The 21,504-nt window shown below is 47.6% G+C and overlaps 1 protein-coding gene across 1 annotated transcript in view; it reads left to right on the top strand.

Moving 5' to 3' along the window:
* The window catches only part of LOC135919980 (phospholipid-transporting ATPase ABCA3-like), a 48,164-nt gene that overhangs the window by 15,988 nt on the left and 10,672 nt on the right, over window positions 1-21,504 (top strand). Inside the window, exons 13-21 of the mRNA XM_065454009.1 lie at window positions 1,488-1,958; window positions 4,614-4,790; window positions 6,383-6,718; window positions 8,788-8,985; window positions 11,633-11,939; window positions 13,254-13,379; window positions 15,713-15,970; window positions 17,466-17,656; window positions 21,086-21,310. Coding sequence (XP_065310081.1) covers window positions 1,488-1,958; window positions 4,614-4,790; window positions 6,383-6,718; window positions 8,788-8,985; window positions 11,633-11,939; window positions 13,254-13,379; window positions 15,713-15,970; window positions 17,466-17,656; window positions 21,086-21,310 — 2,289 coding nt within the window. The remainder of the gene's footprint in view (window positions 1-1,487; window positions 1,959-4,613; window positions 4,791-6,382; window positions 6,719-8,787; window positions 8,986-11,632; window positions 11,940-13,253; window positions 13,380-15,712; window positions 15,971-17,465; window positions 17,657-21,085; window positions 21,311-21,504) is intronic.

Here is a 21,504-nt window from a genome sequence, read left to right as displayed (position 1 = left end):
TGTCCACTTCATTGTGAATGCCTTGAAGAAGAGATTCCTTTTTTGTTCATTGTGCCGAAACTAAAATAGCGATTTGACCGGAAGGTCACAAAAGCTATATTATACTAAAATGGCAAAGTAGTATTTAGATCTTGCGCAGAATATACTGAATATATGCAGCTCGAAAGCAAAAATGGGTCACTTTTAACCTTCAGCACAGTATGAGGTCTAAGCAGTAAAATTCCCCACGTACCTGGCATTTCTTGTACTGCCCACCAAATTCAGCACGCGCAGCTTTCTAGCGAAACCGAAAATTGTAATCGGTGAGAGGTTAAAGTAGTGGACATATTGTGATATTTTTTTGTGCAATGGTGAAAAAAGTGCGAGGACACACCAAACGCACATAATGGGCAGCGCATGTAATGGCGTCATTAGCATCTGTTTGTCATCCTGCTGTCACAGGACACAACTGCTATGCACACGATAAAATGCTAGAATCGAATTGGAATGTGCAATTCCTCTCGTGCATTGGGACACGAAAGTTCAGCTGTTATAGACGTACCGTCACTACTTCGGCATTTGACGAAGTGTTACCCCTACCACGGGGCACAGCGTCCTTTACGTGCGTGCTACAACAGTGGCTTTAGTACGGCGCAGACTATAAACAAACCTGATTTTAGCTGCCATTGTGCATGTAACGTCTTAATCGAAGACTGCTTCTCGTCAAGAGTTAGACAAAAAACTTGTTTGGCTGGGTGTAGCACGTTGGAATAAGGGAGAAATTATGGTCACTGGCAAAATGCACAAAATTGGTTGAGGTTTAACTCTTGTAAACCTAGTTGTCACGAGCGAAAGCTCTGTTTGGCTTGGTTTTGCGTGGTACCGCAGGGGCGAGGCTCCGAGTGAGCGCAGCTGCGACGCCTCTCCGCAGCGAGTCACCAGGCGTGGCGTCACACCTGCCACAATTGCACTCCGGCGGCTCAAGGTCACTGCGACGCGATGAATGACCTTGGCAGACTTAACGTAGTACAGCTTTCGCTCGAATATTATTTGACGTTTCGGCAGCCATACGGCTGTTTTGTTGAAAGTCCCTTGTAGATGCATTGTGAGCAAGAAACACGTATAAGTTTCAGAAGAAGGTATCGTGAACGCTAAAACGGTATGCGTTTCGAGACGTCCAATATTATTCGATCTTTGATTTTGTCGGTGAACTAAGCTGTCTACTTTTTGTAGAAATCCGCTCCTTTGCCGCCGTATTGGAGGGCCCAGAATTTACTCTGACCCCCCTGGTTTATTAAACGAGCACCCAATAAAAGCTTCCACATAAGCTTTGCTTTTCCATTACTTTCCGGCTAGTCGAGAAGAAAGTTAAACAAGGCTCACGCGCGGCGCTGTATAGCGATCGACAAATTATAATCCATAGGCGTGTATGCGGCTGGCATCCGGCCTCGCTATTGCGAGATGGGAAACTGAGCCTATAACGGAAGATTCGAGGGGGACCGTTTCAGTGCAAGATCATGGTCTTCGACGAGCCGACGTGCACCATGGACCCGCGCAGCCAGCGCGAAGTGTGGGAACTGCTGCTCAAGGCGAGGCGCCACTGCTGCATCCTGCTGACCACGCAGAACCTGCACGAGGCCGACGTGCTGGCCGACAAGATCGCGATCATGAACAAGGGGCTGCTGTGGTGCTGCGGCTCGCCGGACTTCCTGCGGGAGCGCTTCCGCGCCGGTTACAGCATCCGCATCGCGAAGGAACCCGGGTGCGACGCGGCCGCCATCGGGGCGCTGTTTAGGCGCCACATCCCGCACGCGGTCCTCAAGCAGGACTCAAACTTCGAGGTCCAGTACGCGGTCGGGATCAACCCGGGCAGCCGACGCCTGACGGCCATGTTCAAGGAACTGGACCGCGAGCGGGACAACCTCAAGATAGGCGCAATGAGCGTCGCAATGTCGTCGCTCGAGGAGGTTTTGGACAAGGTGCGTTCTTCGGGGTCCGTATTCACAAAAAGAACATGTTTACGCAAGGATTGTTCGTGAGAGAAAAATATACGCAATCATGAGGCTGAACACATTATTAGCGAAGGCAGCTGTCCAATAGCAAAGAGCACTTGCGGACAATGCACTTGCGGACACTTGCGGACAAGCCAATCGGTGTAGCAATGTAAAGGATAAACTAGCAAAATCCACAGAACCCAAAGAACTCGCGTTGTTTTGTCTTGCTCGCTGTCCTCGCGATTGCACTATTTCACTCCTGACGGTGCGTCCTTCGCTTACATTTTACACATGGGCACTTGCTATAGCCATTCCTTTGTCGCAACATGAATTTATTCCTCATTGAGCACGTACCCGAGAGAATGAGACAATCTTAAGATTATTGATGATATTTTCAAATCGACTTAGTTTTGTTCTGAGTATGGAACGCTGACATGGAACTAGTAGAACGTCCAGCACTCGTTCGACGCCCCCTAGCAAGCAGTTTTGCTTTTTACCATGACAATGGCATCCTACTTTACGTTTTTCTGGTATTGGTGTCATTCGACTCCAAACGCACTGGACACCGAGCTCAACCGTCCCCCTACTTTCATGCGAAGCAATTGTGCTTTATCTTGTATCCCCAGTTTCATCAAAATAGCCTTGGTCGAGAAAAGTCTGTGCTCCGTTTTCTTGCGTTAGCAATTATGTGGACACTCCAGTGAAATTCTTGCCGTCGTCGTCACCGTTTGGTGTTGCCGTGAGGCTCAATGTATATACTTAGGTACATGTACGCTTATCTATTCTGTATACGCAGGTTCTATTGCTTCACTATTGAATCACTAAAGTTGCTCATACCTAGGTATTTCGTTTTTGACCAAATTATTCCTAAAGATTATGAGAATGGCAGCCCAAAAACAAATGTCATGACACACAGCAATGAGACCGCATGCCTTTTACCTTACATCTTCTCAGGGTGTTACATGTTAAATGTTCGAAACAATATCAGTGCTGAAATCGGAAAGTGATGTAATTTTACTCGCGTGGCTCTTGACGGGCAGCGTAGTGGCACCTGTGAAATGTCATTACGGGCCGCACAGGGCGTGTTAAAGCATTTAAGAGTCCCATAAGTTCTGGCGTACCAGTGTACGTCACATTCGCTTTTGTCGGACCCACGTATATTTGGAACGCCATCCGAGCAGCTCAAGCGCAACGCTAAACCCTCGCAAGTCGCAGTCAGTGCTTCGGCCTTCGGGCGAAAGTGCCACTCTTCTCATTTCATGCTTTCTTTTTCTCTCACGGAAACGGCGACAACGCGACTTGGGAGAATCGCAACAAATCCAGCCAGTTGGAATCTATATACGGCGAAATTTTGTGAGTGTATAGAGAGTCGAAGCACGAGTACACGCACATACACACGCACGCACTCACGCACACAAGCGCGGGCGCACAGAAATTACACCGAGCGGAGCCGGAGTTGCTAAGCGGAGTTGCTGACTGTACTAGCGAGTACGACGGACGCCTTGAACGCATCGTGGCTTCAGAGGTAGTATGCGCATACGTACCTACGCGCATGCTGTTGTTTCTATTAAAAAGGCTTTTTATCAAAATGATTTCCTAAATAAATGCTAAGCAGTAAATATGAAATGATTTGTTCCTCACTGTCTTTTTCGACTTGCAACTTTTTCGACTCGACTTAGTAACGTGCGATTCGCTGATAATATTGCCTTGCTAAGTAACTCAGGGGACCTTTGCAATGCATGCTCACTGACCTGGAGAGGCAAAGCAGAAGGGTGGGTATAAAAGTTAATCTTCAGAAAACTAAAGTAATGTTTAACAGTCTCGGCAGAGAACAGCAGTTTACAATAGGTAGCGAAGCACTGGAAGTGGTAAGGGAATACATCTACTTTGGACAGGTAGTGACCGCGGATCCGGATCATCAGACTGAAATGATCAGAAGAATAAGAATGGGCTGGGGTGCGTTTGGCAGGCATTCTCAGATCATGAACAGCAGGTCGCCATTATCCCTAAGAGAAAAGTGTATAACAGCTGTGTGTTACCAGTACCCACCTGCGGGGAGAAACCTGGAGGCTTACGAAAGTGTTCTACCTTAATTGAGGACGACGCAACGAGCTATGGAAAGAATAATGATGGGTGTAACCCATCATTATTGGGTGAGGGAACAAACGGGAGTTAATGTCATCTTAGTTGAAATCAAGAAAAAGATATGCGCATGGACAGGACATGTAATGAGGAGGGAAGATAACCGATGGTCATTAAGGGTTGCGGCCTGGATTCCAAGGGAAGGGGAGCGTAGAAGGGGGCGGCAGAAAGTTAGGTGGGCGGATGAGATTAAGAAGTTTGCAGGGACGACATGGCCCCACTCAGTACATGACCGGGGTAGTTGGAGAAGTATGGGAGAGGCCTTTGCCCTGCAGTGGGTGTAACCACGCTGATGATGATGATGATGTCTTTTTAGAAATTATTTTTTTATTTGAGGAGAGAAAAATAATTTGTTTTTAAGTTGAGGAGTTGCGCACTCAGCCCACTGTAGTCTATGAAAGGTATAAAAAAAACAGGGGCTCTCCGTGGTGCTGTTTATTTGCAACAATCCGACTTGGGTCTTACAACCATGCCACTACCACCGATGGTTATTTTTAGGTTACCCACGACCCGAGCTTTCACACGGGCGTCGATACTGAATCTCCGCGTCTGAGCGACCACGCCTGCGTGTACAAGCCCCTCGGTGCTCCTGGCAGGAGGACGTGCCCGCGACAGCTGGCATGGCTACTCAAGAAGCGCTTCTACATCTGGCTCCGGGACTGGCACCCACCCGTTGTACGTTGACCACACCCAGAGTCTCCCTCGCGTGTCAGGCATTTCTGTACTGTCCAGAAGGTAACTCGCTTGCATAAACCCGGCTTAATCACGTTTGGGATACAGAAGGTGCTATTTTTATATGCCAGGCTCATTGAACGCTATTCCATCAAGCGGAGTGAACGTCGTGTTGTGGTGTTTCAACACGTCAAAGGCATAGCGTCAAGGACCGTAACAGAGCGTCAAGGGTTCTGTTACAGCAGTAGTGCTTTTTGGAATTTTTATCCAATGACCAATTTTAGCACATTGCAATCCCGTCACAATGCATCTTTCATGTCCTTGGCACGCTTCGTAGTCATTGTCATAGTTTTATTACTTGTAGCTCTCACACACTTTACAGTGACCGTCTTTTAGGCCCCTTTATAGCCCTGTCACATCCATTGCTCAGAATTTATCGCTTCACTTTGATCTCATTACCATTGGCCTGGCGCTCTATGGCCGAACCTGGCCCTTGCGCCATAAAACACCACACATTATCAACGCGTCAGAATGAGTGAAGGTTCAGTCAAACAACCCGTCCTACAAAGCGCGTATAACCATGGACGATTCAGCTCGGGTCGGTGGTTAATTGGTACTCACTCAGGAAAAAACGTAGCTCGCTTCCAAACTCTGTCTCCTCGTCTTGAGATGCGCTGTCGGTGGGGCATCTGATGACCAGAAGAGTGAATAAGATAGCGCGGTAGGTTCGGGCTCTCTAAAGTTCGGTCTCAGTTCATCGGATAGGTTTCGTATAAGCAAATCGGGGTATTTCTTTTGTAAGGTCTCAGAGCACTACGCATAATTTCTTTTACATAAGGGCGTTCTTTAGTTCAGCAAATTACCAGAATACGCCCACCAGTCACATCAAGCACAGTGGAACGACAGTCACTCACTACAACGCATTATATGCGTGAATTTCATAATCGAGAAATGCATTTATTTTCTTGGCGCTCAAAGCAGTTGATTTATTGCCTTACATTGACAGAGCGCCTAATAGTGCCTTAGACTAGTGCCTTAGATGATGCCCTTAGACTTCGGCAAATTATTGTTCACAAACAAACCGCCTTGACCCTTCCCCCCCCCCTCCCTGCCCCTTTCTAATTTTCTTGCTGGGCATTTTGTTCCTCGGCGGTGCCACTTCTGTTCTCCGGTCGGCACCCGAGCTCCGCCTTCAAACACATTCTTGTGTTCTTATGTTCAAACACATTCTTATGTGTACACAGGGATGATATCTAACCTGTAACTGCGCCGCCTACCTGCCGCTGTCAGCCATGGTTCCTGCCACCGCGACACCTTCTCTTTCTTTTCTCCTAGCTGTGTATACCACATACTTTCACAAAGGCGCTGAGCCGTGCTTCATAAAGGGCTTCACAAAATAGTGCATTTTCATCTTCACAATCTCTCTCTCTCTCTCTCTCTCTCTCTCTGTCTCTCCTCCCTTTATAATGCGTACGTGGTCCAGTTAGCCTACCCATCCCCACCACATTTCATTCTCCTTTAGCTCACAGTTTTCGACTTCGCATTTCACAAGTGACGAACACTCTGACGCTAAAGTATACTGGGCCTTGGCGCAGGTCCGTTGGGTGGTTCCCGTGTGCGTGCTTCTGATGGCGACCTATTTGCAACACCTGTTCACCGAGGATGACATCGTGTCGGCCGACTTCTACAAGGACCGTCTGTTATATTCCATCCGGCCTCTGCACGTTCCGGCGCTGGGCTTCATCACCTCCAATAGTAGCACCGACCCCGTGGTACGCCACCTCGTGAAAATTTTCGCCGAAGAGGAAATCCATCTTGTCGACGTCGGCGCCGAGCGCACCAACACGCACCTCCTAGAGTACGCCGTCGAATACCCGAGGACTTACAGCTACCGTTTGCTCGTTGGCACCGTCCTCATAGAAAACGCTACGGTTTGTACCTTATCGCTGACTATTTACGCGCGTTTTTAACGGAAAGCGCGATGCTTTGTCTTCTGCGTCGTATTAGAGCACTTTTGCTAGCTACTTACTGACTAGCCGTGGTGGCTTATGGCTGGTTTATGTTGCTGACCACGGCGTCGAGGGTTTGAGCACTGTCCAAAGCGACCATGTTCCAATAGGATAAAACGCTCTTGTACTAAGCTCTGAGTTCACCGTTCACGTTAAAGCCAACTGAGAATAATGAGGGGGGGGGGCAAGAGGGGGGGGGGGCAGGGGGGGCAGACGTTTTACGGGAAGCTCCATTCGTTACCGTATTTACCCTACTATAGTACGCAAATGATGTAAGGTCCGCAAGGACAAACTTCAACTGAGAATGGGTTCTACATGTGACTTGTCTGCCAATAGTGCGCGCTCGGTAAGCGGAAAACTTAGTGTCCACCAGTAAAGGCGTGAGTACTTCATTAGACAGCATGCAGGAGTCAATTCTAATAGCCGTAAAAATCCATCTAGTAGGGGCAGTCAGATCAAAAGGTCTTCTGTCTTCATCACTTGCAGAATATTCAGTTCTTACGCATGCTCGCCTACACTGAGCTTGAACAATGCAGCGAAAGCCCTTTGTCTTTTTAGCGTCATGATCAGTTATGTTTGCGCATAGATGAGGTCACGTATAATTCCGTTGCTCATTTTGAGACGAGGTGCCAGTATGTGTGGCCGCAATGCTCACGCGCAGCGACAATGATTGCGGAGCTGATTTCACTGAGTGGTTTAGCCTTGAAAAAAATTGAAGGTGCAGTCTGGCCTTGGTTCTGTCTAATGCACGTCCTATTTTGAATATAAGATCATGTACGGTCCGCACACATACGTAATCAGCAGCCAGCGAAATTTCTACTGATAAGCTTGTATATACGGCGGAATATACCCCGAAAACATAGGTATATATTTTATCAAAGCACCCGTTTTGCTGTTTAGCCCGCTAGCACATCGAATCAATCAGAGAGCACTTACCGACGTGGGTTTATCCCGTGTTCAACTAAGCCTCTCGCAAACATGATAATTTCCAGGCTTGCGCTTCGCGTGACCTTTGTGCAACATTGAATGGCTGACAGCTTGCATAGTCGGAGACTTCGAAGACACTTGTCAGTTTAATCTCTTTGTTATTTAGAGAAACGTAGTTTTGTATATGGGGTCGTAGGCATTTGTAGATATATTTAGCGGGCCAGAAATTTTACACGAAGTGTTGTTCAAGTACAGTTGAGCAAACGCAAGTAGCGATAAGTGACGAAGTACACAGCGAAAGCAAACCCCTGATTCCGAGAACTGAAAAGTGCGTTTGTTCATGTCGCGCTCGTTCATCTCGAAGATGAACGGATGCCAACTAGTCCAATTTCTCACTATACTGAAGTGCGTGCTTGTCGAGATCTGCCAGCCATGAATTCTAGAACGCACACCCTTTCCGCAAATTACGCGAACAAAGCAGGGAAGGTATATAAGCAGACACGACGCTTCGCTGCGAAAACATCGGACCCACCGCGGTCGCATTGTCGCCGTGTTTTCGGCGTGCACGGACGCTAGTTACTTCACCGCGTTCTCCCGCGCCTACCTGGCTGACTTGAACCCGCCGTGGTTGCTCAGTGGCTATGGTGTTGGGCTGCTGAGCACGAGGTCGCGGGATCGAATCCCGGCCATGGCGGCCGCATTTCGATGGGGGCGAAATGCGAAAACACCCGTGTACTTAGATTTAGGTGCACGTTAAAGAACCCAACGTGGTCGAAATTTCTGGAGTCCTCCACTTCGGCGTGCCTCGTAATCAGAAAGCGGTTTTGGCACGTAAAACCCCATAATCTTTTTACCTGGCTGACTTGGCGGTCAACAATCCTTGCTTGCCTTCGCGCGTCTGCCCCACGGGTTAATAGTGAGCAGCGTGCGGACGCCAACTGCCTCATGAAGTTCACAAGCGGGAGGCACTTTTCGAGCGACAGCAATTTTCGAGTAGTAGTTAAGGGAGAGTGATCGTGGCAGCTGCGGAGTGAGCTCGACTGCCGTTCCGTCTTTGTCGCCAGCCCGTGCTGTGGTTCAACGGCCAGTGCCCGCACGCAGCGCCGCTCATCGTCAGCCTGTACCACTCGGCGCTCCTGCGCAACATCACGCGCAGGCCGACGGCGCGCTTCCTCCTCTACAACCACCCGTACGGCAACGAGACGGCCGCTGAGCGCCAAGGCAGCGGCGACAATGGTGACAGCGAGAAGAAGGATTTGCAGGTACAGACAGGGCTGCCAACAGGGTAGGATCTCGTGGGCCTGGTGCCCGTAGAATTCAGTAAGAGGTAGCACTGTTCTATCTATGGAAATAACGGCAAGTGCAAGTCTCAGGACCCGCATTCCGGAGAAAAATCGAAGTTCTTGCGCTAAAACTGGGGATGGCAAAAACCGGTCAGTCGTGACGTCAGAGATTAGCGATGGCGTCCGTCCAATGTAAAACACTGCCCACGAGTGAAAGGCTTTGTGAATTGGCACCCAGACTGGCAACACTCACGAAGAGCCAGGGCGTTTGTCGAGTTCGGCGACCAGTGTTCCGTGTGCCGCAGTTGCTCGATCGGTAGTAGAATAGCACGTATGGTATTAGTACAGCGAATAACGAAATAATTTGTTAGTGAGGCAGAACTACTCGCGATAGGTTCACTAGAGTGCACAGTTACGTGAAATGTGAAAAATTGCCACCTGAAGGTTGCTAAATTTAAACGGTAGAGTAAGGTCCGCGCTTAATGTTCTTGGGTGTCACTCGTAGGTTTTCCTTTTTCATACTTATATTAAATGTGAAGCTTTAAAAAGTTTCAAAAGAGCACATATCTTACTCAATTTATACCATAGGCATATTCACAGTCGTCCCTAATTTCTGAGAGTATGGGCGCTATAACGTAAAACTATTCCAAACTTTTCTATTCCAATTCTGCTATCAGTCCTCCGCGATTGGTGGAAAACTTTTTTCAGCCGTCCCCACTTCACCTGTCTGTCACGCGACGTCACGAAAACCGCAATACATCCCCATCTGATATGATGTGCACACACTGATTATGCATGATTTGACAGAAAAAAGAAAAACAGTTATTTCTGATTCGACACCTTTTCGCCATTAGCCCTCGGCTATTGGTAAAAAGTTTTCGGGCTGCACCCACTTCACCTGCCTTTCACGCGACGTCACAAAACCGCACAAGCTGGCCGCGTCAAAGTGACGTGTACGCGATAAAGATGCATTAATATGCCGAACTAAACTGAATTTTTTTTCGGAATAGCCACAGGCTGCCCCGTTCCGACAGGAATAAAAGAAGGCTGCCGCCGATCGCTGAGACGCTGGCTACTCGCACCTGCCGGAGTGCATGGGTGTATTTGCATATAATAAAACTTCTTGTGTGACCGTGTAACGTTTTCAAGCACTTTCGGCACGTTTACTACCTCATTCTGCCAACTCTGCTTTGCTGGGGGTCAGTTTTAGCGTCATTCTTAAGTTTCCGTTGTATGCCGCCGCGATTTTCGACCAGCCACCACAAGCTAAGTAAGGGAAAGCCGACCAATCGCAGACGCCGGCACCACCCTCTTTATCCAGTTATCGATTTTCAGTGCACTGGCTCTGCCTCAGTGAATCCCTCTCCACTTGAGCGTTCTCCTCGCCTCTTGTCAGCCAATTAGATACGACAAGCCGCTCAGTGTAGGCAATGTTATTCGTTGTTCAAGCAAACAAAAGTGACCTCCTATGAACGAGGAGAGCGTTTGATTGGTCTGTTCAGGCAACCCTGCGAGTGACCGCCCGGTGCTTGCGTCGGTGGTTACGCAAATTTGACGTCAGGAAATCGGAATAGAAACATATTGGAATAGTTTTACGTTATAGGGCCCTATATTTTGTATTGCGATTAGTTTATGCGTTGTAGTAAAAAATTCAAGCAATTAGTTATACTTCAATAATTCAAATGTTGAGCCAATTGTTTCGGTCATAGGTGGGCTTGCAACAGTTGTACAGCATTATCTACTACCATTTCTTTTCTTTCTTGAACCATAGCACAAGTTAGGTGAAACACTGATTATATAAGAAATAAATTATTGAATAAATATAAATAATCTATCAGGGACACAGCCGCAGTGGGGTAAGTGGAACGTCTTGCGCGTGCTGCTGAGCGTGTATACGCACTATAGGTACAGAAATAACGCAACCAAATATACAGGGGACATTTATTTATGCATTAGCAAGCTTAAATGCTTAACTTATGATATAGATAGTGGGATCCCTAAGGTGGAATCTTGTAATCGTGCTCGCTGCCTATTCATAGTGGGTCCGCGGTGGTCAGACGGGGTTGGCGCGAATAGGTATCCCTCCGCCTGGCCGCTCGAGTGTCTTCAAGCCCCATTTCTGAACCCTGCGCATCGAAGGCGGTGGCTTCATAGCCGAGCAACCGTAAAATTTCTGAAAAAAATTTGCGAATTGCTTCAGAAACACGGCCCGTGTCCCGCACATTGGCGGCACGTTAAATTTCCCCTGGTGATTAAAATTATTCCGGAGTCCCCCACTACGGCGTGCCTCATTATCAAATCGTGGTTTTGGCACGTGAGACCCCAGAATAGAATTGAAGCATATTCAGCGCAGACCTCGACTTCTTCTTCACACGTTGACTAGAGCACTTATGTTCGTTTGCGTGGCTATTGTTTGTTTTTTGGTTATTTGCAAAGCACATTTCTGTAGTAGAATATTCGCACTCCCTGTGTGGCATGTGCCAAGTGCCACACAGCAAACCGAAGCAGGAGCTTGCCCTGCAATCTGCGAGAGCCGCAAGTTTCGAATATTTATCGCTCCACACCTTCACCCCTGCATCTGCGTTGAAATGATCACACAATGGCTGGCAACGCTACCTGCATGCAGGTACTGCTGAAGAGCAAGATTTTCTTCGCTGGCCTACCACTCAGCGCCGACACGCTCCTCGTCGAAGTGCTCATGGGCACATTCACGCCACTGGCGCTGTGCTTCCACGCGGCCAGCTTCGTGGTGTACCCCGTCGCCGAACGCTGCTCCAAGTTCAAGCACCTGCAGATGATGACGGGAGTGTCCGGCGCCGTCTACTGGCTCAGCAACTTCATCTTTGACACCCTGCTTGCCGCCTGCTGTGCCGTGATCTTCGTGCCCACCATCTGTTTCAGCCACAGATACTTCCAGAAAGCCGAATACATAGGTGACAAGAGCCCTCCTCGCTGTCGTCAAAGTTGCCTCTAATCGCCCTGGAGCGTCTCGGGGTGAATTCTGCTGTTGCAGATTCGGAGCGTTCAGGAGAAACATTCAATGTCCTTTTTCTGGAGAGGCGTTGTGCCACTGGTAAACTGGGAAGGCCGGCTTCGTATTACAGTGGCACATCGGGAGCACTTGTCGAGCCGAGATCCCTCAAGGAGAAACCGAGATATCTCAAGCAATATCACTGCAGTGGGTCGGAATTAAACGATATTTAGTAGCCTCTGGACTAATTCAGATAATGTGCTCTCTGCCATGGTTGCTGCGACGGAGGAGGGCTTTGTAGGAACCACGAATGTTTACGCGTTTCTCTAGACTTGAAAGCCGCACTTGCGCGCGTAGTTGATTAACCGTTCCGAATCTGCCACTGCAATTTGACACAAGTCACAGGTCCACTGCCTAATCCCGGCGGCTAGGTTCTCTGGAGTTCCCTAGTGGCTATAACGTCCTGTTGCTGAGCGCGAGTTTCAGGCTTCCTCTTAAGAGTATGGTGGCCGCATTCTAGAGGCGCCTAAATGAAATATTTGGGCGGACTTTTTAAGAAACCTAAATGGACAAAGTTCATTCTGAACTGTCCACCACAGTGTCTACGATAACGTTGGGCTTTCAGGCATTAATACTCCCAGTATTAATCAACCAATGAATCGGCACGATTTAACGTCCGTCAAGCCATCTGCAGGCACAAGGAGGGGTACGGGAGTTAAGGCGAACATTTAAGCTCCGACCCAAAACCAATTTCTCTATTCGTCTATAAGTAAAACGTTCAAATTCTTTTAGGCAGGCGCTACACAGTTGGAACCATGCGCTGCGTCTTTTTTTTTCTTTGTTAACGCAACTCGCAACATAGGTTCAAGTCAGCGATTAATTCAAGAATGTGAACAAGTGGCCTTGGCAGAGACCCTACCGCATACAAAACCTGGTATGCGTCGTAGGTAAATGTACCCTTGCCTTGGTCTGACGCTAAGCCAAGTGGCAATTCTGGTGCCGCCAGCGCTATGTGCTTCCTAAGAGCGACTTGGACTGAGTTGTTTGGACATAACACGTCTGTAGCATGCAATGGTTAACACCCCTGAAATGAAATGCTCCTTGGAGTATTTTGGCACAGTTGCCTTGCGTATATTCATTAGTTTCAGGGTAATTAATGCTTGATGCTTTGGCTAGAGTTATGTGTGGTCGAATAAGGGCGTCACAATATATTGGCGCAGTTTCTCACATGTGAACCTTGGGGCAGTCCCAATGAGAGTCTGCCGCTGTCTCGCAGCTATGCTGGCTCTACTCTTCGTGGCACACGGCCTCTCCATGGTGCCTTTCTGCTACGTGGCGTCCACCCTATTCCGCGACAGCTCGTTCGCCCTCTCCATCATGGTCATGTTCCTCTTCTTTATCGGTACGTTTACTCCTTAATGCTCGTCCCTCGCGTTACTGCACTGCGCCACTGTTCTGTGTACATATACAAGTAGAGATACGCCTACCTACTGTCCACGTTTGTTGTCGCTGAGACATCAAGAGAAAACTCGCGCAAGCAAAATGTAAACTGTCATAATGTCATAAAATCGGTCTCTAGGCACTGAGTACTTGCACCACTGTCATAATGTCATGAAATCGATCTCTAGGCACTGAGTACTTGCACCATTCAGACATATGTAATTCCACGTCTTCTTATTGGGAGACGTCAAAATCCCACACCAAAGCAGCTCATTAGCGAAAGTGCATTTCTTTGGGATGCATAATCTGGCATTTCATGTGGTAACCACCTAGGAGCTCTGTAAGTATTTTTCCACATCTGAAATATTTTATATGAAGTTGAAAAATTTAATCTCATCAAGCCAGCCCTCAATGTCTTCGTACTCTTCGTACGTGCAGTGGCTGAGGTGGTCTTGCGCAACATTAAAGCCGTTCGCTCACACTTTCAGCCTTTAAGTCCGTGCAAATAATTTCTTGCAGTGCCTTTACTGCCCACGTGCCGCCTTTTCATGCAGCTGTAGCTGCCTGCTCTGTTTCTGCTTTTAATTCCTTCTCGCCTTCACAGGCACACATGCAGCGAGGGCGATTCAAGGCCGCCCAAACAAAGCACGAACCACGAGTTCAATACGAGGCGTTGTTGAATGTTTTTGATGCGTTAGCATTAGGAGTGTAAAAGTGAAAAGAAAAAGGTGTATGTGTGTGAGGTGTGAGACGGCAGTCACGTGGCAGAGTTAAAAAGGAAGTGGGAGAGCTCAGAATGGTGTGTGTGTATATATATATATATATACATTTATATATATATATATATATATATATATATATATAATCGAGAAGAAAGGGGGTTAACCGAGGGACCCGATATTTATTAGTCATATAATGAGAAGCCAGCAAATGAGGTCCCAGGGTTCTACTAGTGCACATAAATACCCAAGAAAGTGGATGGGCAAATGCCGCCGCGGTAGCTTAATTGGTAGAGCATCGCACGCGACATGCGAAGGTTGTGGGTTCGGTTCCCACCTGCGGCAAGTTGTTTTTTCATCCACTTTAATTTCCCTCAATTTATCATTACTTTATTTCATTTATTAAGCACGTGCAATTTACCCTATGTTGTACTTGGTGTCAGTGTTTGTTGGCTTCGCATTATATGACTATATATATATATATATATATATATATATATATATATATATATATATATATATATATATATATATATATATATATATATATATATATATATATATATATATATAGTTCCACTGACGGTGATCTGCTCCGGACTATCGTCACTGGCACTTCGCTCCTCGAAGAGCCAGAGCGTGTGCTGAGTGCGCTCCTATACAGCACTTTCCAATGTAGCTCACGTGGTTTAAATCCTACAACCAGGACCTTAGAAGTGCAAAGTAAGAACGCACTTCTCTCGCATTTGCCACTGAATAGCCAAAAAATTATTTATTTTTTCATAAATCCGTACAGCTTTAGTCAAATCCCTCGTTGCATCCCTGCTTCTGCACAGAAAACTTATCCACCTTTCTTGATACTTCATACTTAATACTTCGAACGTTCTTTAAACGTTCGCTGTCTCACAAGTCTAACCCACGCGCTCCTAGCATGACGGCACCGATCGAAGCAGCAGTCACCCGCTTCATAGCTAATTCATTCCGACCGGCTTCGTGGCGCTATGAGTTTATTCCTAGCGAACAATTTTTGCACAAAGCTTTTACTTCGTCTGATCTCAGCTGAATCTCGTAAAAGTATGAGCGTTCACTCCAGTAGCACAAAAGATAAATACACGTCGCAGGAACTAGGACGCGCACTCATTTGCTGTCTCGATTCAAGTTACCTAAAGCAAGTTGCCTGGTCATGCGGTCCTGTTGTTTCTCACGTTCTTTTCATAGCAGCTGCCGGATTCTTTAGCGAAAAGTTAACGAATAGACAATGACGTCCGGCTCTATAAAGCGCATGTGAGCATCGTACGTTAAGGTAGGTATAGGCGTCAATAAGTGGCGGTCATATTCAGTAGCGCAACAATTAGGGCTGGTTCCTTTCGTATTGAGCTTCCCACTCAACTGCGCATGTAGACCATCATACGCAAAGCACGCATTGTGCAATCATTACCAACCCGGCATGAGAAGTCATGCATGGCTACCTTCTCTTGCCCACTCTTCTCTTTATCATAATTACGGCGAGTTCGCGCCACAGCGGCAATGATCTGTGCACCTACTAGGTACGTGAGCTCATGTAATATTTTCGCAGGGCTGCTGGGTGCCCTGGAGACGGTCATCGTCCACTTCACGCACACCGTGGCCGAGTCGCGACTGCTCTCGTTGGTGCCGCAGGCGCTGGACATCCTGCTTCGCAGCGTGCCAACATTCACGCTCACGCGCGGCATATCGCAGCTGCAGCGCCTGCAGCACGAGAACCAAATCTGCCAGGCCACCGAAGAGATCCTCGCCACCGCCTGCAAGAGCATCGAGCTCGAACACACCATCTCGCTCAAGTACTGCTGCAGCGGTAAGGTGCAGCGTGCGCACAGCTATTCGTCTGTCAGCGTGATTCGCGCGTAGTTAGGCTTACATGTGGCTACGCATTGGCTGCGGCATAAACTTCCACATATGGTTTTATCGCCCGATGTTCTTGAGAGCACAGGGGATGGTAAGACTTAACTTTATTTTTGGTCTCTGTTTTCGCCCCTCTTTAAACTCGCACGACAACACGAGCGTGCCGCGGTCGATAATTGTATCCGCAACCTCTTGCTCCACAGAGAAAACGTGATGGCTGTTGACTAATAGATTTCTTTTCTGATAGCATGAGCGAATAGGTTGTCAGAAAAGTATAAGGTTCGTGGCTATAGTCGACATCTCCAGTAAGCTTTCAAAACTTCAGTGGCACTTTAGCGGTACATGCGAGTGAAGTGCGTTGGCATTACGTCCCACCTCTTTGAGGCACCGGATTGATGATTTAAACTGCGTTCTCCATATTGCAAAGCGTTGCTCAGGAGCTTATTCGACACACTTCGTGGTGCCTCTTAGAGCGTATATATACAAACATATATACATACATATGCGCTTTTCTTAAGCGCTCTCCTCCACTCTCTGCCTCTACCACGTGGTCGGCTTCCCACACTTCACACAGATACACTTTCTTCTATTTTGACAATACTAATGTCGCAATCTAAGTCACAATTTGAAAGCTAGTAGCTGCATGCATGCGATGAGGATCGGGCGCCACCTGATTTGAAATTTTGCATGCTGTTGTCATGATGTATCTTCCGAAAATAATATTACACAGGCTGTGTATAAGTAACAACTAATTATATATTATGTGAATGGTTTCTTGCCATTTATATGTGATCTTGTTCGTTTGCTATTACGCTAACTTTTGTGCGTGTCCTCTCCACCAGGAGGACGCCAAAGTGATTTTGGCACTATCCAACAATAGCACTTCTACAAGCATACTGAACAGTTCCGAAAAGGCTACTTTCGAGCTTGAGAAAATATTGTTGATTTTTGGACATATAGTCGGTGACTAGGCCGCCATTGTAGCTTAATTTAGTGACCACTGAGTTACCTAACGTCGTCGAATTATTTTTGTCAGTCAATAAATGCTTCTGTTTCTACTTATTTTTCTAACGCTCTGTCTTTCACATTATCCCAGCTAACTCACATGATCAGAAATCCGCACAAAGTTGCATTGATAAGCAGCCTCGGCTGTAAAGGTTCAAGTTCACGTACATAATTTTGTATGTTTTCGACAGTCTTGAAAACGAGACAGATGAATAGGTTAGGATTGAACAGTACCAACAGTTCTAGCAACATATCTTGTTTCTTTTTAAATTGACTCATCATATCGAACTGCCCGATCTATTTCTGATGATTTGGCGACCATAAACACCTTTCAATCGCAAATGTACAGCAGGCAAGTGAGGGAGCTCAGTGATTACCCGGATATGCTATCTTTTTCTTTCAAGTGATTGTCTTATTTATTCGTTCTGTCAAATGCAACTCAGCGCTACCATCCCGCAACGTAAACGACACCACCGAGCGCACCCGCCCAGCCATGGTGGAGCCGTACGAGCTGTCGAGTGCCGTAATGATCGACGTGTACGTTATGCTGGTCGAGGCCGTCGTGCTACTAGCTATTGTGGTGGCCATGGACGCCACCGCGTACGTCAGGATCCGCAGGAAGTTACGCGGGACGGTAAGCTATGCGTCCTCCTTTGCCAGCTGGTTCTTGTAACTAAGCTGTATTTCTGTATATGTGGGTATGTATATGCGGGTAGGCTTGCACTGCTGCATTGGTAACGGGCATCAACCATGACATGGCCAATGTGCGAGTTCGCGTTATATAAAATGGGCTAAGCATCACTGACGTTTGCCCAGCTTTCTGAAAGGAGACCACTTGGAAGCGCAGTATGCTGATGGCTTCCTTTTGCCGAAGGCTGTTCGAGGTGTCCGCCTTGAGAGAGACGTAAAACTTTTGCTTGGGCTAGTTGGTTCATGCTTGAACGCGTAAAAAGCGAGGCGCAATCGACCAGGCCAGAAGAACACAAACGACAGGACGGGTAACGGTCCTGTCGTTAGTGTTATTCTTCTCTCCTGGTCTATTGCGCCTGGCTTTTTGCACATTAATTCATGAGAGAGAGGGTTACTCTACCTGTGGCAGGCGAATCCGTCTACCATCTTCTCACATTTAAAAGCTATTCATCCCCTCCCCTCAATGGCACCACACAACAGTTACCCCCTCAACGTCCCCACAACCTTCTCCACTTTGTCCCGATTTTGAGAAACAATGACTGATTCAATGAAGAATCTTGCTTTTAACTCGTTACAGCAGGTAATGCTGTGTCTGTGGCTTGCAGTACATCACGTCATTCGTAAGTTTACAGATCATTTGCATGATCCAACAGCAGGCTTGCGAACCAAGTGGAACTGAAGAAATACAGTTGAAACTCGATCGATTTGTCGAAGTGCTCGACAAATCACACGCTCGAATTATCTCGTTAAATCGGGAAGTTCGGAAATTTGAGTAACTAATTTTTCGGTCCTTCGAAGTCTGAAATTGTAACGTAGCGACACCCAAACAGTACCGCGGCCTTGTATTTCCCTCTAACCCACGCATGCGCGTGTAAGAAACTACCACCGCCCCTAGCGCCATCTGGTACGTAAGAACGCTAGAGACCGCCGAGTCCGTTGTTCCGTGCAAGGGCGCGGCGTGCCGTCTCGTAAAAATAAAGCCAGGGCCGTGACTAGGGTGCCAAGATGCTTTAACGCGATAGTGTTAGAGCGCACGCTGGGAAGGAAAACTCGTCTGCGTCAAAATTAGAAAGAAATCACAACTTTTACAGCGAAGTTAAAGGCTGGTTCCCCGAGGATCGTGTCCGTGTGCTAACACAACAATATGATCATCAAGATTTGCTCCAGCGTCGTCGTCTTCCACAGCTGGCTAGTTGGCGCCCCTCGCCGCTACCACGCGAAAGCGCTCGTGCCACTGCTCCCGCGTTCGTCGTCTAATAAATAATTAAGGAAGATGAGGACGTAAACAACTTTACAGCGAGTTATAGCCAAGCTGTTAAAGGCTAGTTCACCCAGGATCATGTCCGTGCGTACACAAAACTCTCCACACGTGTTTCACGGATGCGGTCAAGCTCTTTTGTCTGCCTGCCAGGACGACCACAGGCGTCCTTCTCCAACGAGGCCAGCATTCATCGTGCCTCCTTACCATCGGGCTTCACACCCTCAGCACGTTCAACCTCAGCTTTGTGGTGTTTAAAACAACTTCAAGTGCGTCTTACGGTTCCAGGGATAAGAAAGAAGACCGAGCTGCCTACCCTGGCCTTGAAGCAAGCAGCTTTGGATTGTTTTCACACTTTCTACTTTGACCGAGCCCACATATATACAGATGCCTCTTCCACTTAGACCATCTCCACCGGCGCAGTGGTTATACCATCATGATCACTAAGCATACGATACAAGATTTTTCACTTGACAACATCGACCGGTTTGGAGCTTGTTTTCCTCCGAGGTGCCGTTGATTATATTAACAACCAACTGGCTAATCGCTGGGCAATATTCTGCGATTCGAAGGCGGCCTTACATGTCATCTCTTCGTCGCGGGTCCTGTGAACAACTCGTGTCGATGTCGAAATAGGAGAAATGCACCATCATATGAGCGCGAGAGGACACGACGTCGCGTTTCAGTGGCTGCCTGGCCATTGCGGTATCTGCGGCAACGACCTCGCTGACGAAGCTGCTAGGAGAGCACACGAAGGAGCAACCCTTGTTTCTGTATTTTTATCGTGGACTTACGCAGCCCAACAATTAAGCAAGCTAGCGTACCGTATGACATTGGAGAAGTGGCGTACACCTGAATTCACTCAACATCGATTGCATTCCCTCGATCCATCTATGCAACTGCGGCTGTTACCAGGGCTTCCGCGTAATGAGGAAACAGTGCTGTGCCGCTTACGCTTGGGCGTCGCATTCACCAATGCACATACTTTTTTTATTGGAATGGCTGATAGCGCCGAGTGCAAAGCCTGCGGTGTCGAGAAAACTATAGAACATCTACTGTGCTACTGCCCATTTTTTGAAAATGAAAGCCATAACCTCTGCACAGCTCTCAATCAGCTAGATAGAAAGCCGTTCACCTTGAACAAGATCTTGGGACCATGGCCTCGCATATCGCAGCTACATAAAGCCACAAAAGCGCTGCTGCGATAGTTGAAAGCTACCGGATTGAGCCAGCGTCTGTGATCCGGACTGAGTGATCGAATGATATCTCCAATGGAATTTCTCTTCTTCTTTTAATCTTTCCGTCCCCTTTCCCTTTCCGCAGTGTAGGGTAGCCAACCGGACTCAGTCCTGGTTAACCTCCCTACCGTTCGTTTATTATTTGCTCTATCTATCTATCTATCTATCTATCTATCTATCTATCTATCTATCTATCTATCTATCTATCTATCTATCTATCTATCTATCTATCTATCTATCTATCTATCTATCTGTCTATCTATCTATCTATCTATCTATCTATCTATCTATCTATCTATCTATCTATCGATCGATCGATCGATCGATCGATAGATCGATCTATCTCTCTCTCGCTCACTCGCTCGCTCGCTCTCCATATGTGGGCCGATACTGAAGATAGTGCAGTGCCAGGACGACCCGCGGTGGAGGTGAAGCAGGCATTGAGCACTCCCCATACCTGGGCTGATCCCGAAGATAATGCAATGGTGGGCCGACCCGCGATGGAGCTGCAGTTCGCCATTAAGGGGCCCACATACACAGCTTCACTGGTCATCCTTCTTCAAAGAGCGGAAAAGCGCGTAGTTTTTTTGCTAATTTATTTCTGGAAAAGCTTCGTTAAATCGGGTTTAATGCGGGCTAGTTTCTTTAATTTGGGTAGATGACAACGTTGAACTTTATTGGTACTTGCCGGAGAATGGAAATTTCTTCGTTATATCGGGAACTTCGTAAAATCAGGTTTCATTGCATCGAGTTTTAACTGCGGCTGTATTGACATAACTAGTTGGCTTGCTTAGATGTCTTTTTGGCTACGCTGTCCGTAAAGGCAATTTCAGAATCATATGCGGCTGAACCGCCTTTCTGGTACACGACTATTCAGTTCCAGAGGAGCCATAGCAGGGGCTCGTTCTCAGAGTGCCAGGAGGGCCCACGGCTGGCGACGTCACCGCTCGACTCGGGTGTCGCCCACGAGGCCGAGGTTGTTGAGAAGTTGCGCTCGGGACCCATTCCACCAGAGTTTGCACTCGTCGTGAGCAAACTCACCAAGTCCTTCGGCCTTTGCCATGGCGTCAACAATGTGAGCTTCACCCTCAAGACCGGCCAGGTATGCGTGCCTGCGCGTATTAGGGAACGCAAATTCCTCGCAACGGCTTATCATGACGGGAACGTCACGAGTTTCATCAGAACGCCAGATGGCGCAGCGTGTCCACAGGGAAGCGCTAAAGAGGAACCCAACTTTAGTACATGGCTCACAGGCAGCGCTCGGCACCGGTGCTATATTGGAGACCACGCAAAAGT

The sequence above is a fragment of the Dermacentor albipictus genome, chromosome 4 (assembly GCF_038994185.2).
Source record: "Dermacentor albipictus isolate Rhodes 1998 colony chromosome 4, USDA_Dalb.pri_finalv2, whole genome shotgun sequence".
NCBI classification, from domain to species: domain Eukaryota; kingdom Metazoa; phylum Arthropoda; class Arachnida; order Ixodida; family Ixodidae; genus Dermacentor; species Dermacentor albipictus.
This window is presented reverse-complemented; position numbering and strand designations above follow the sequence as displayed.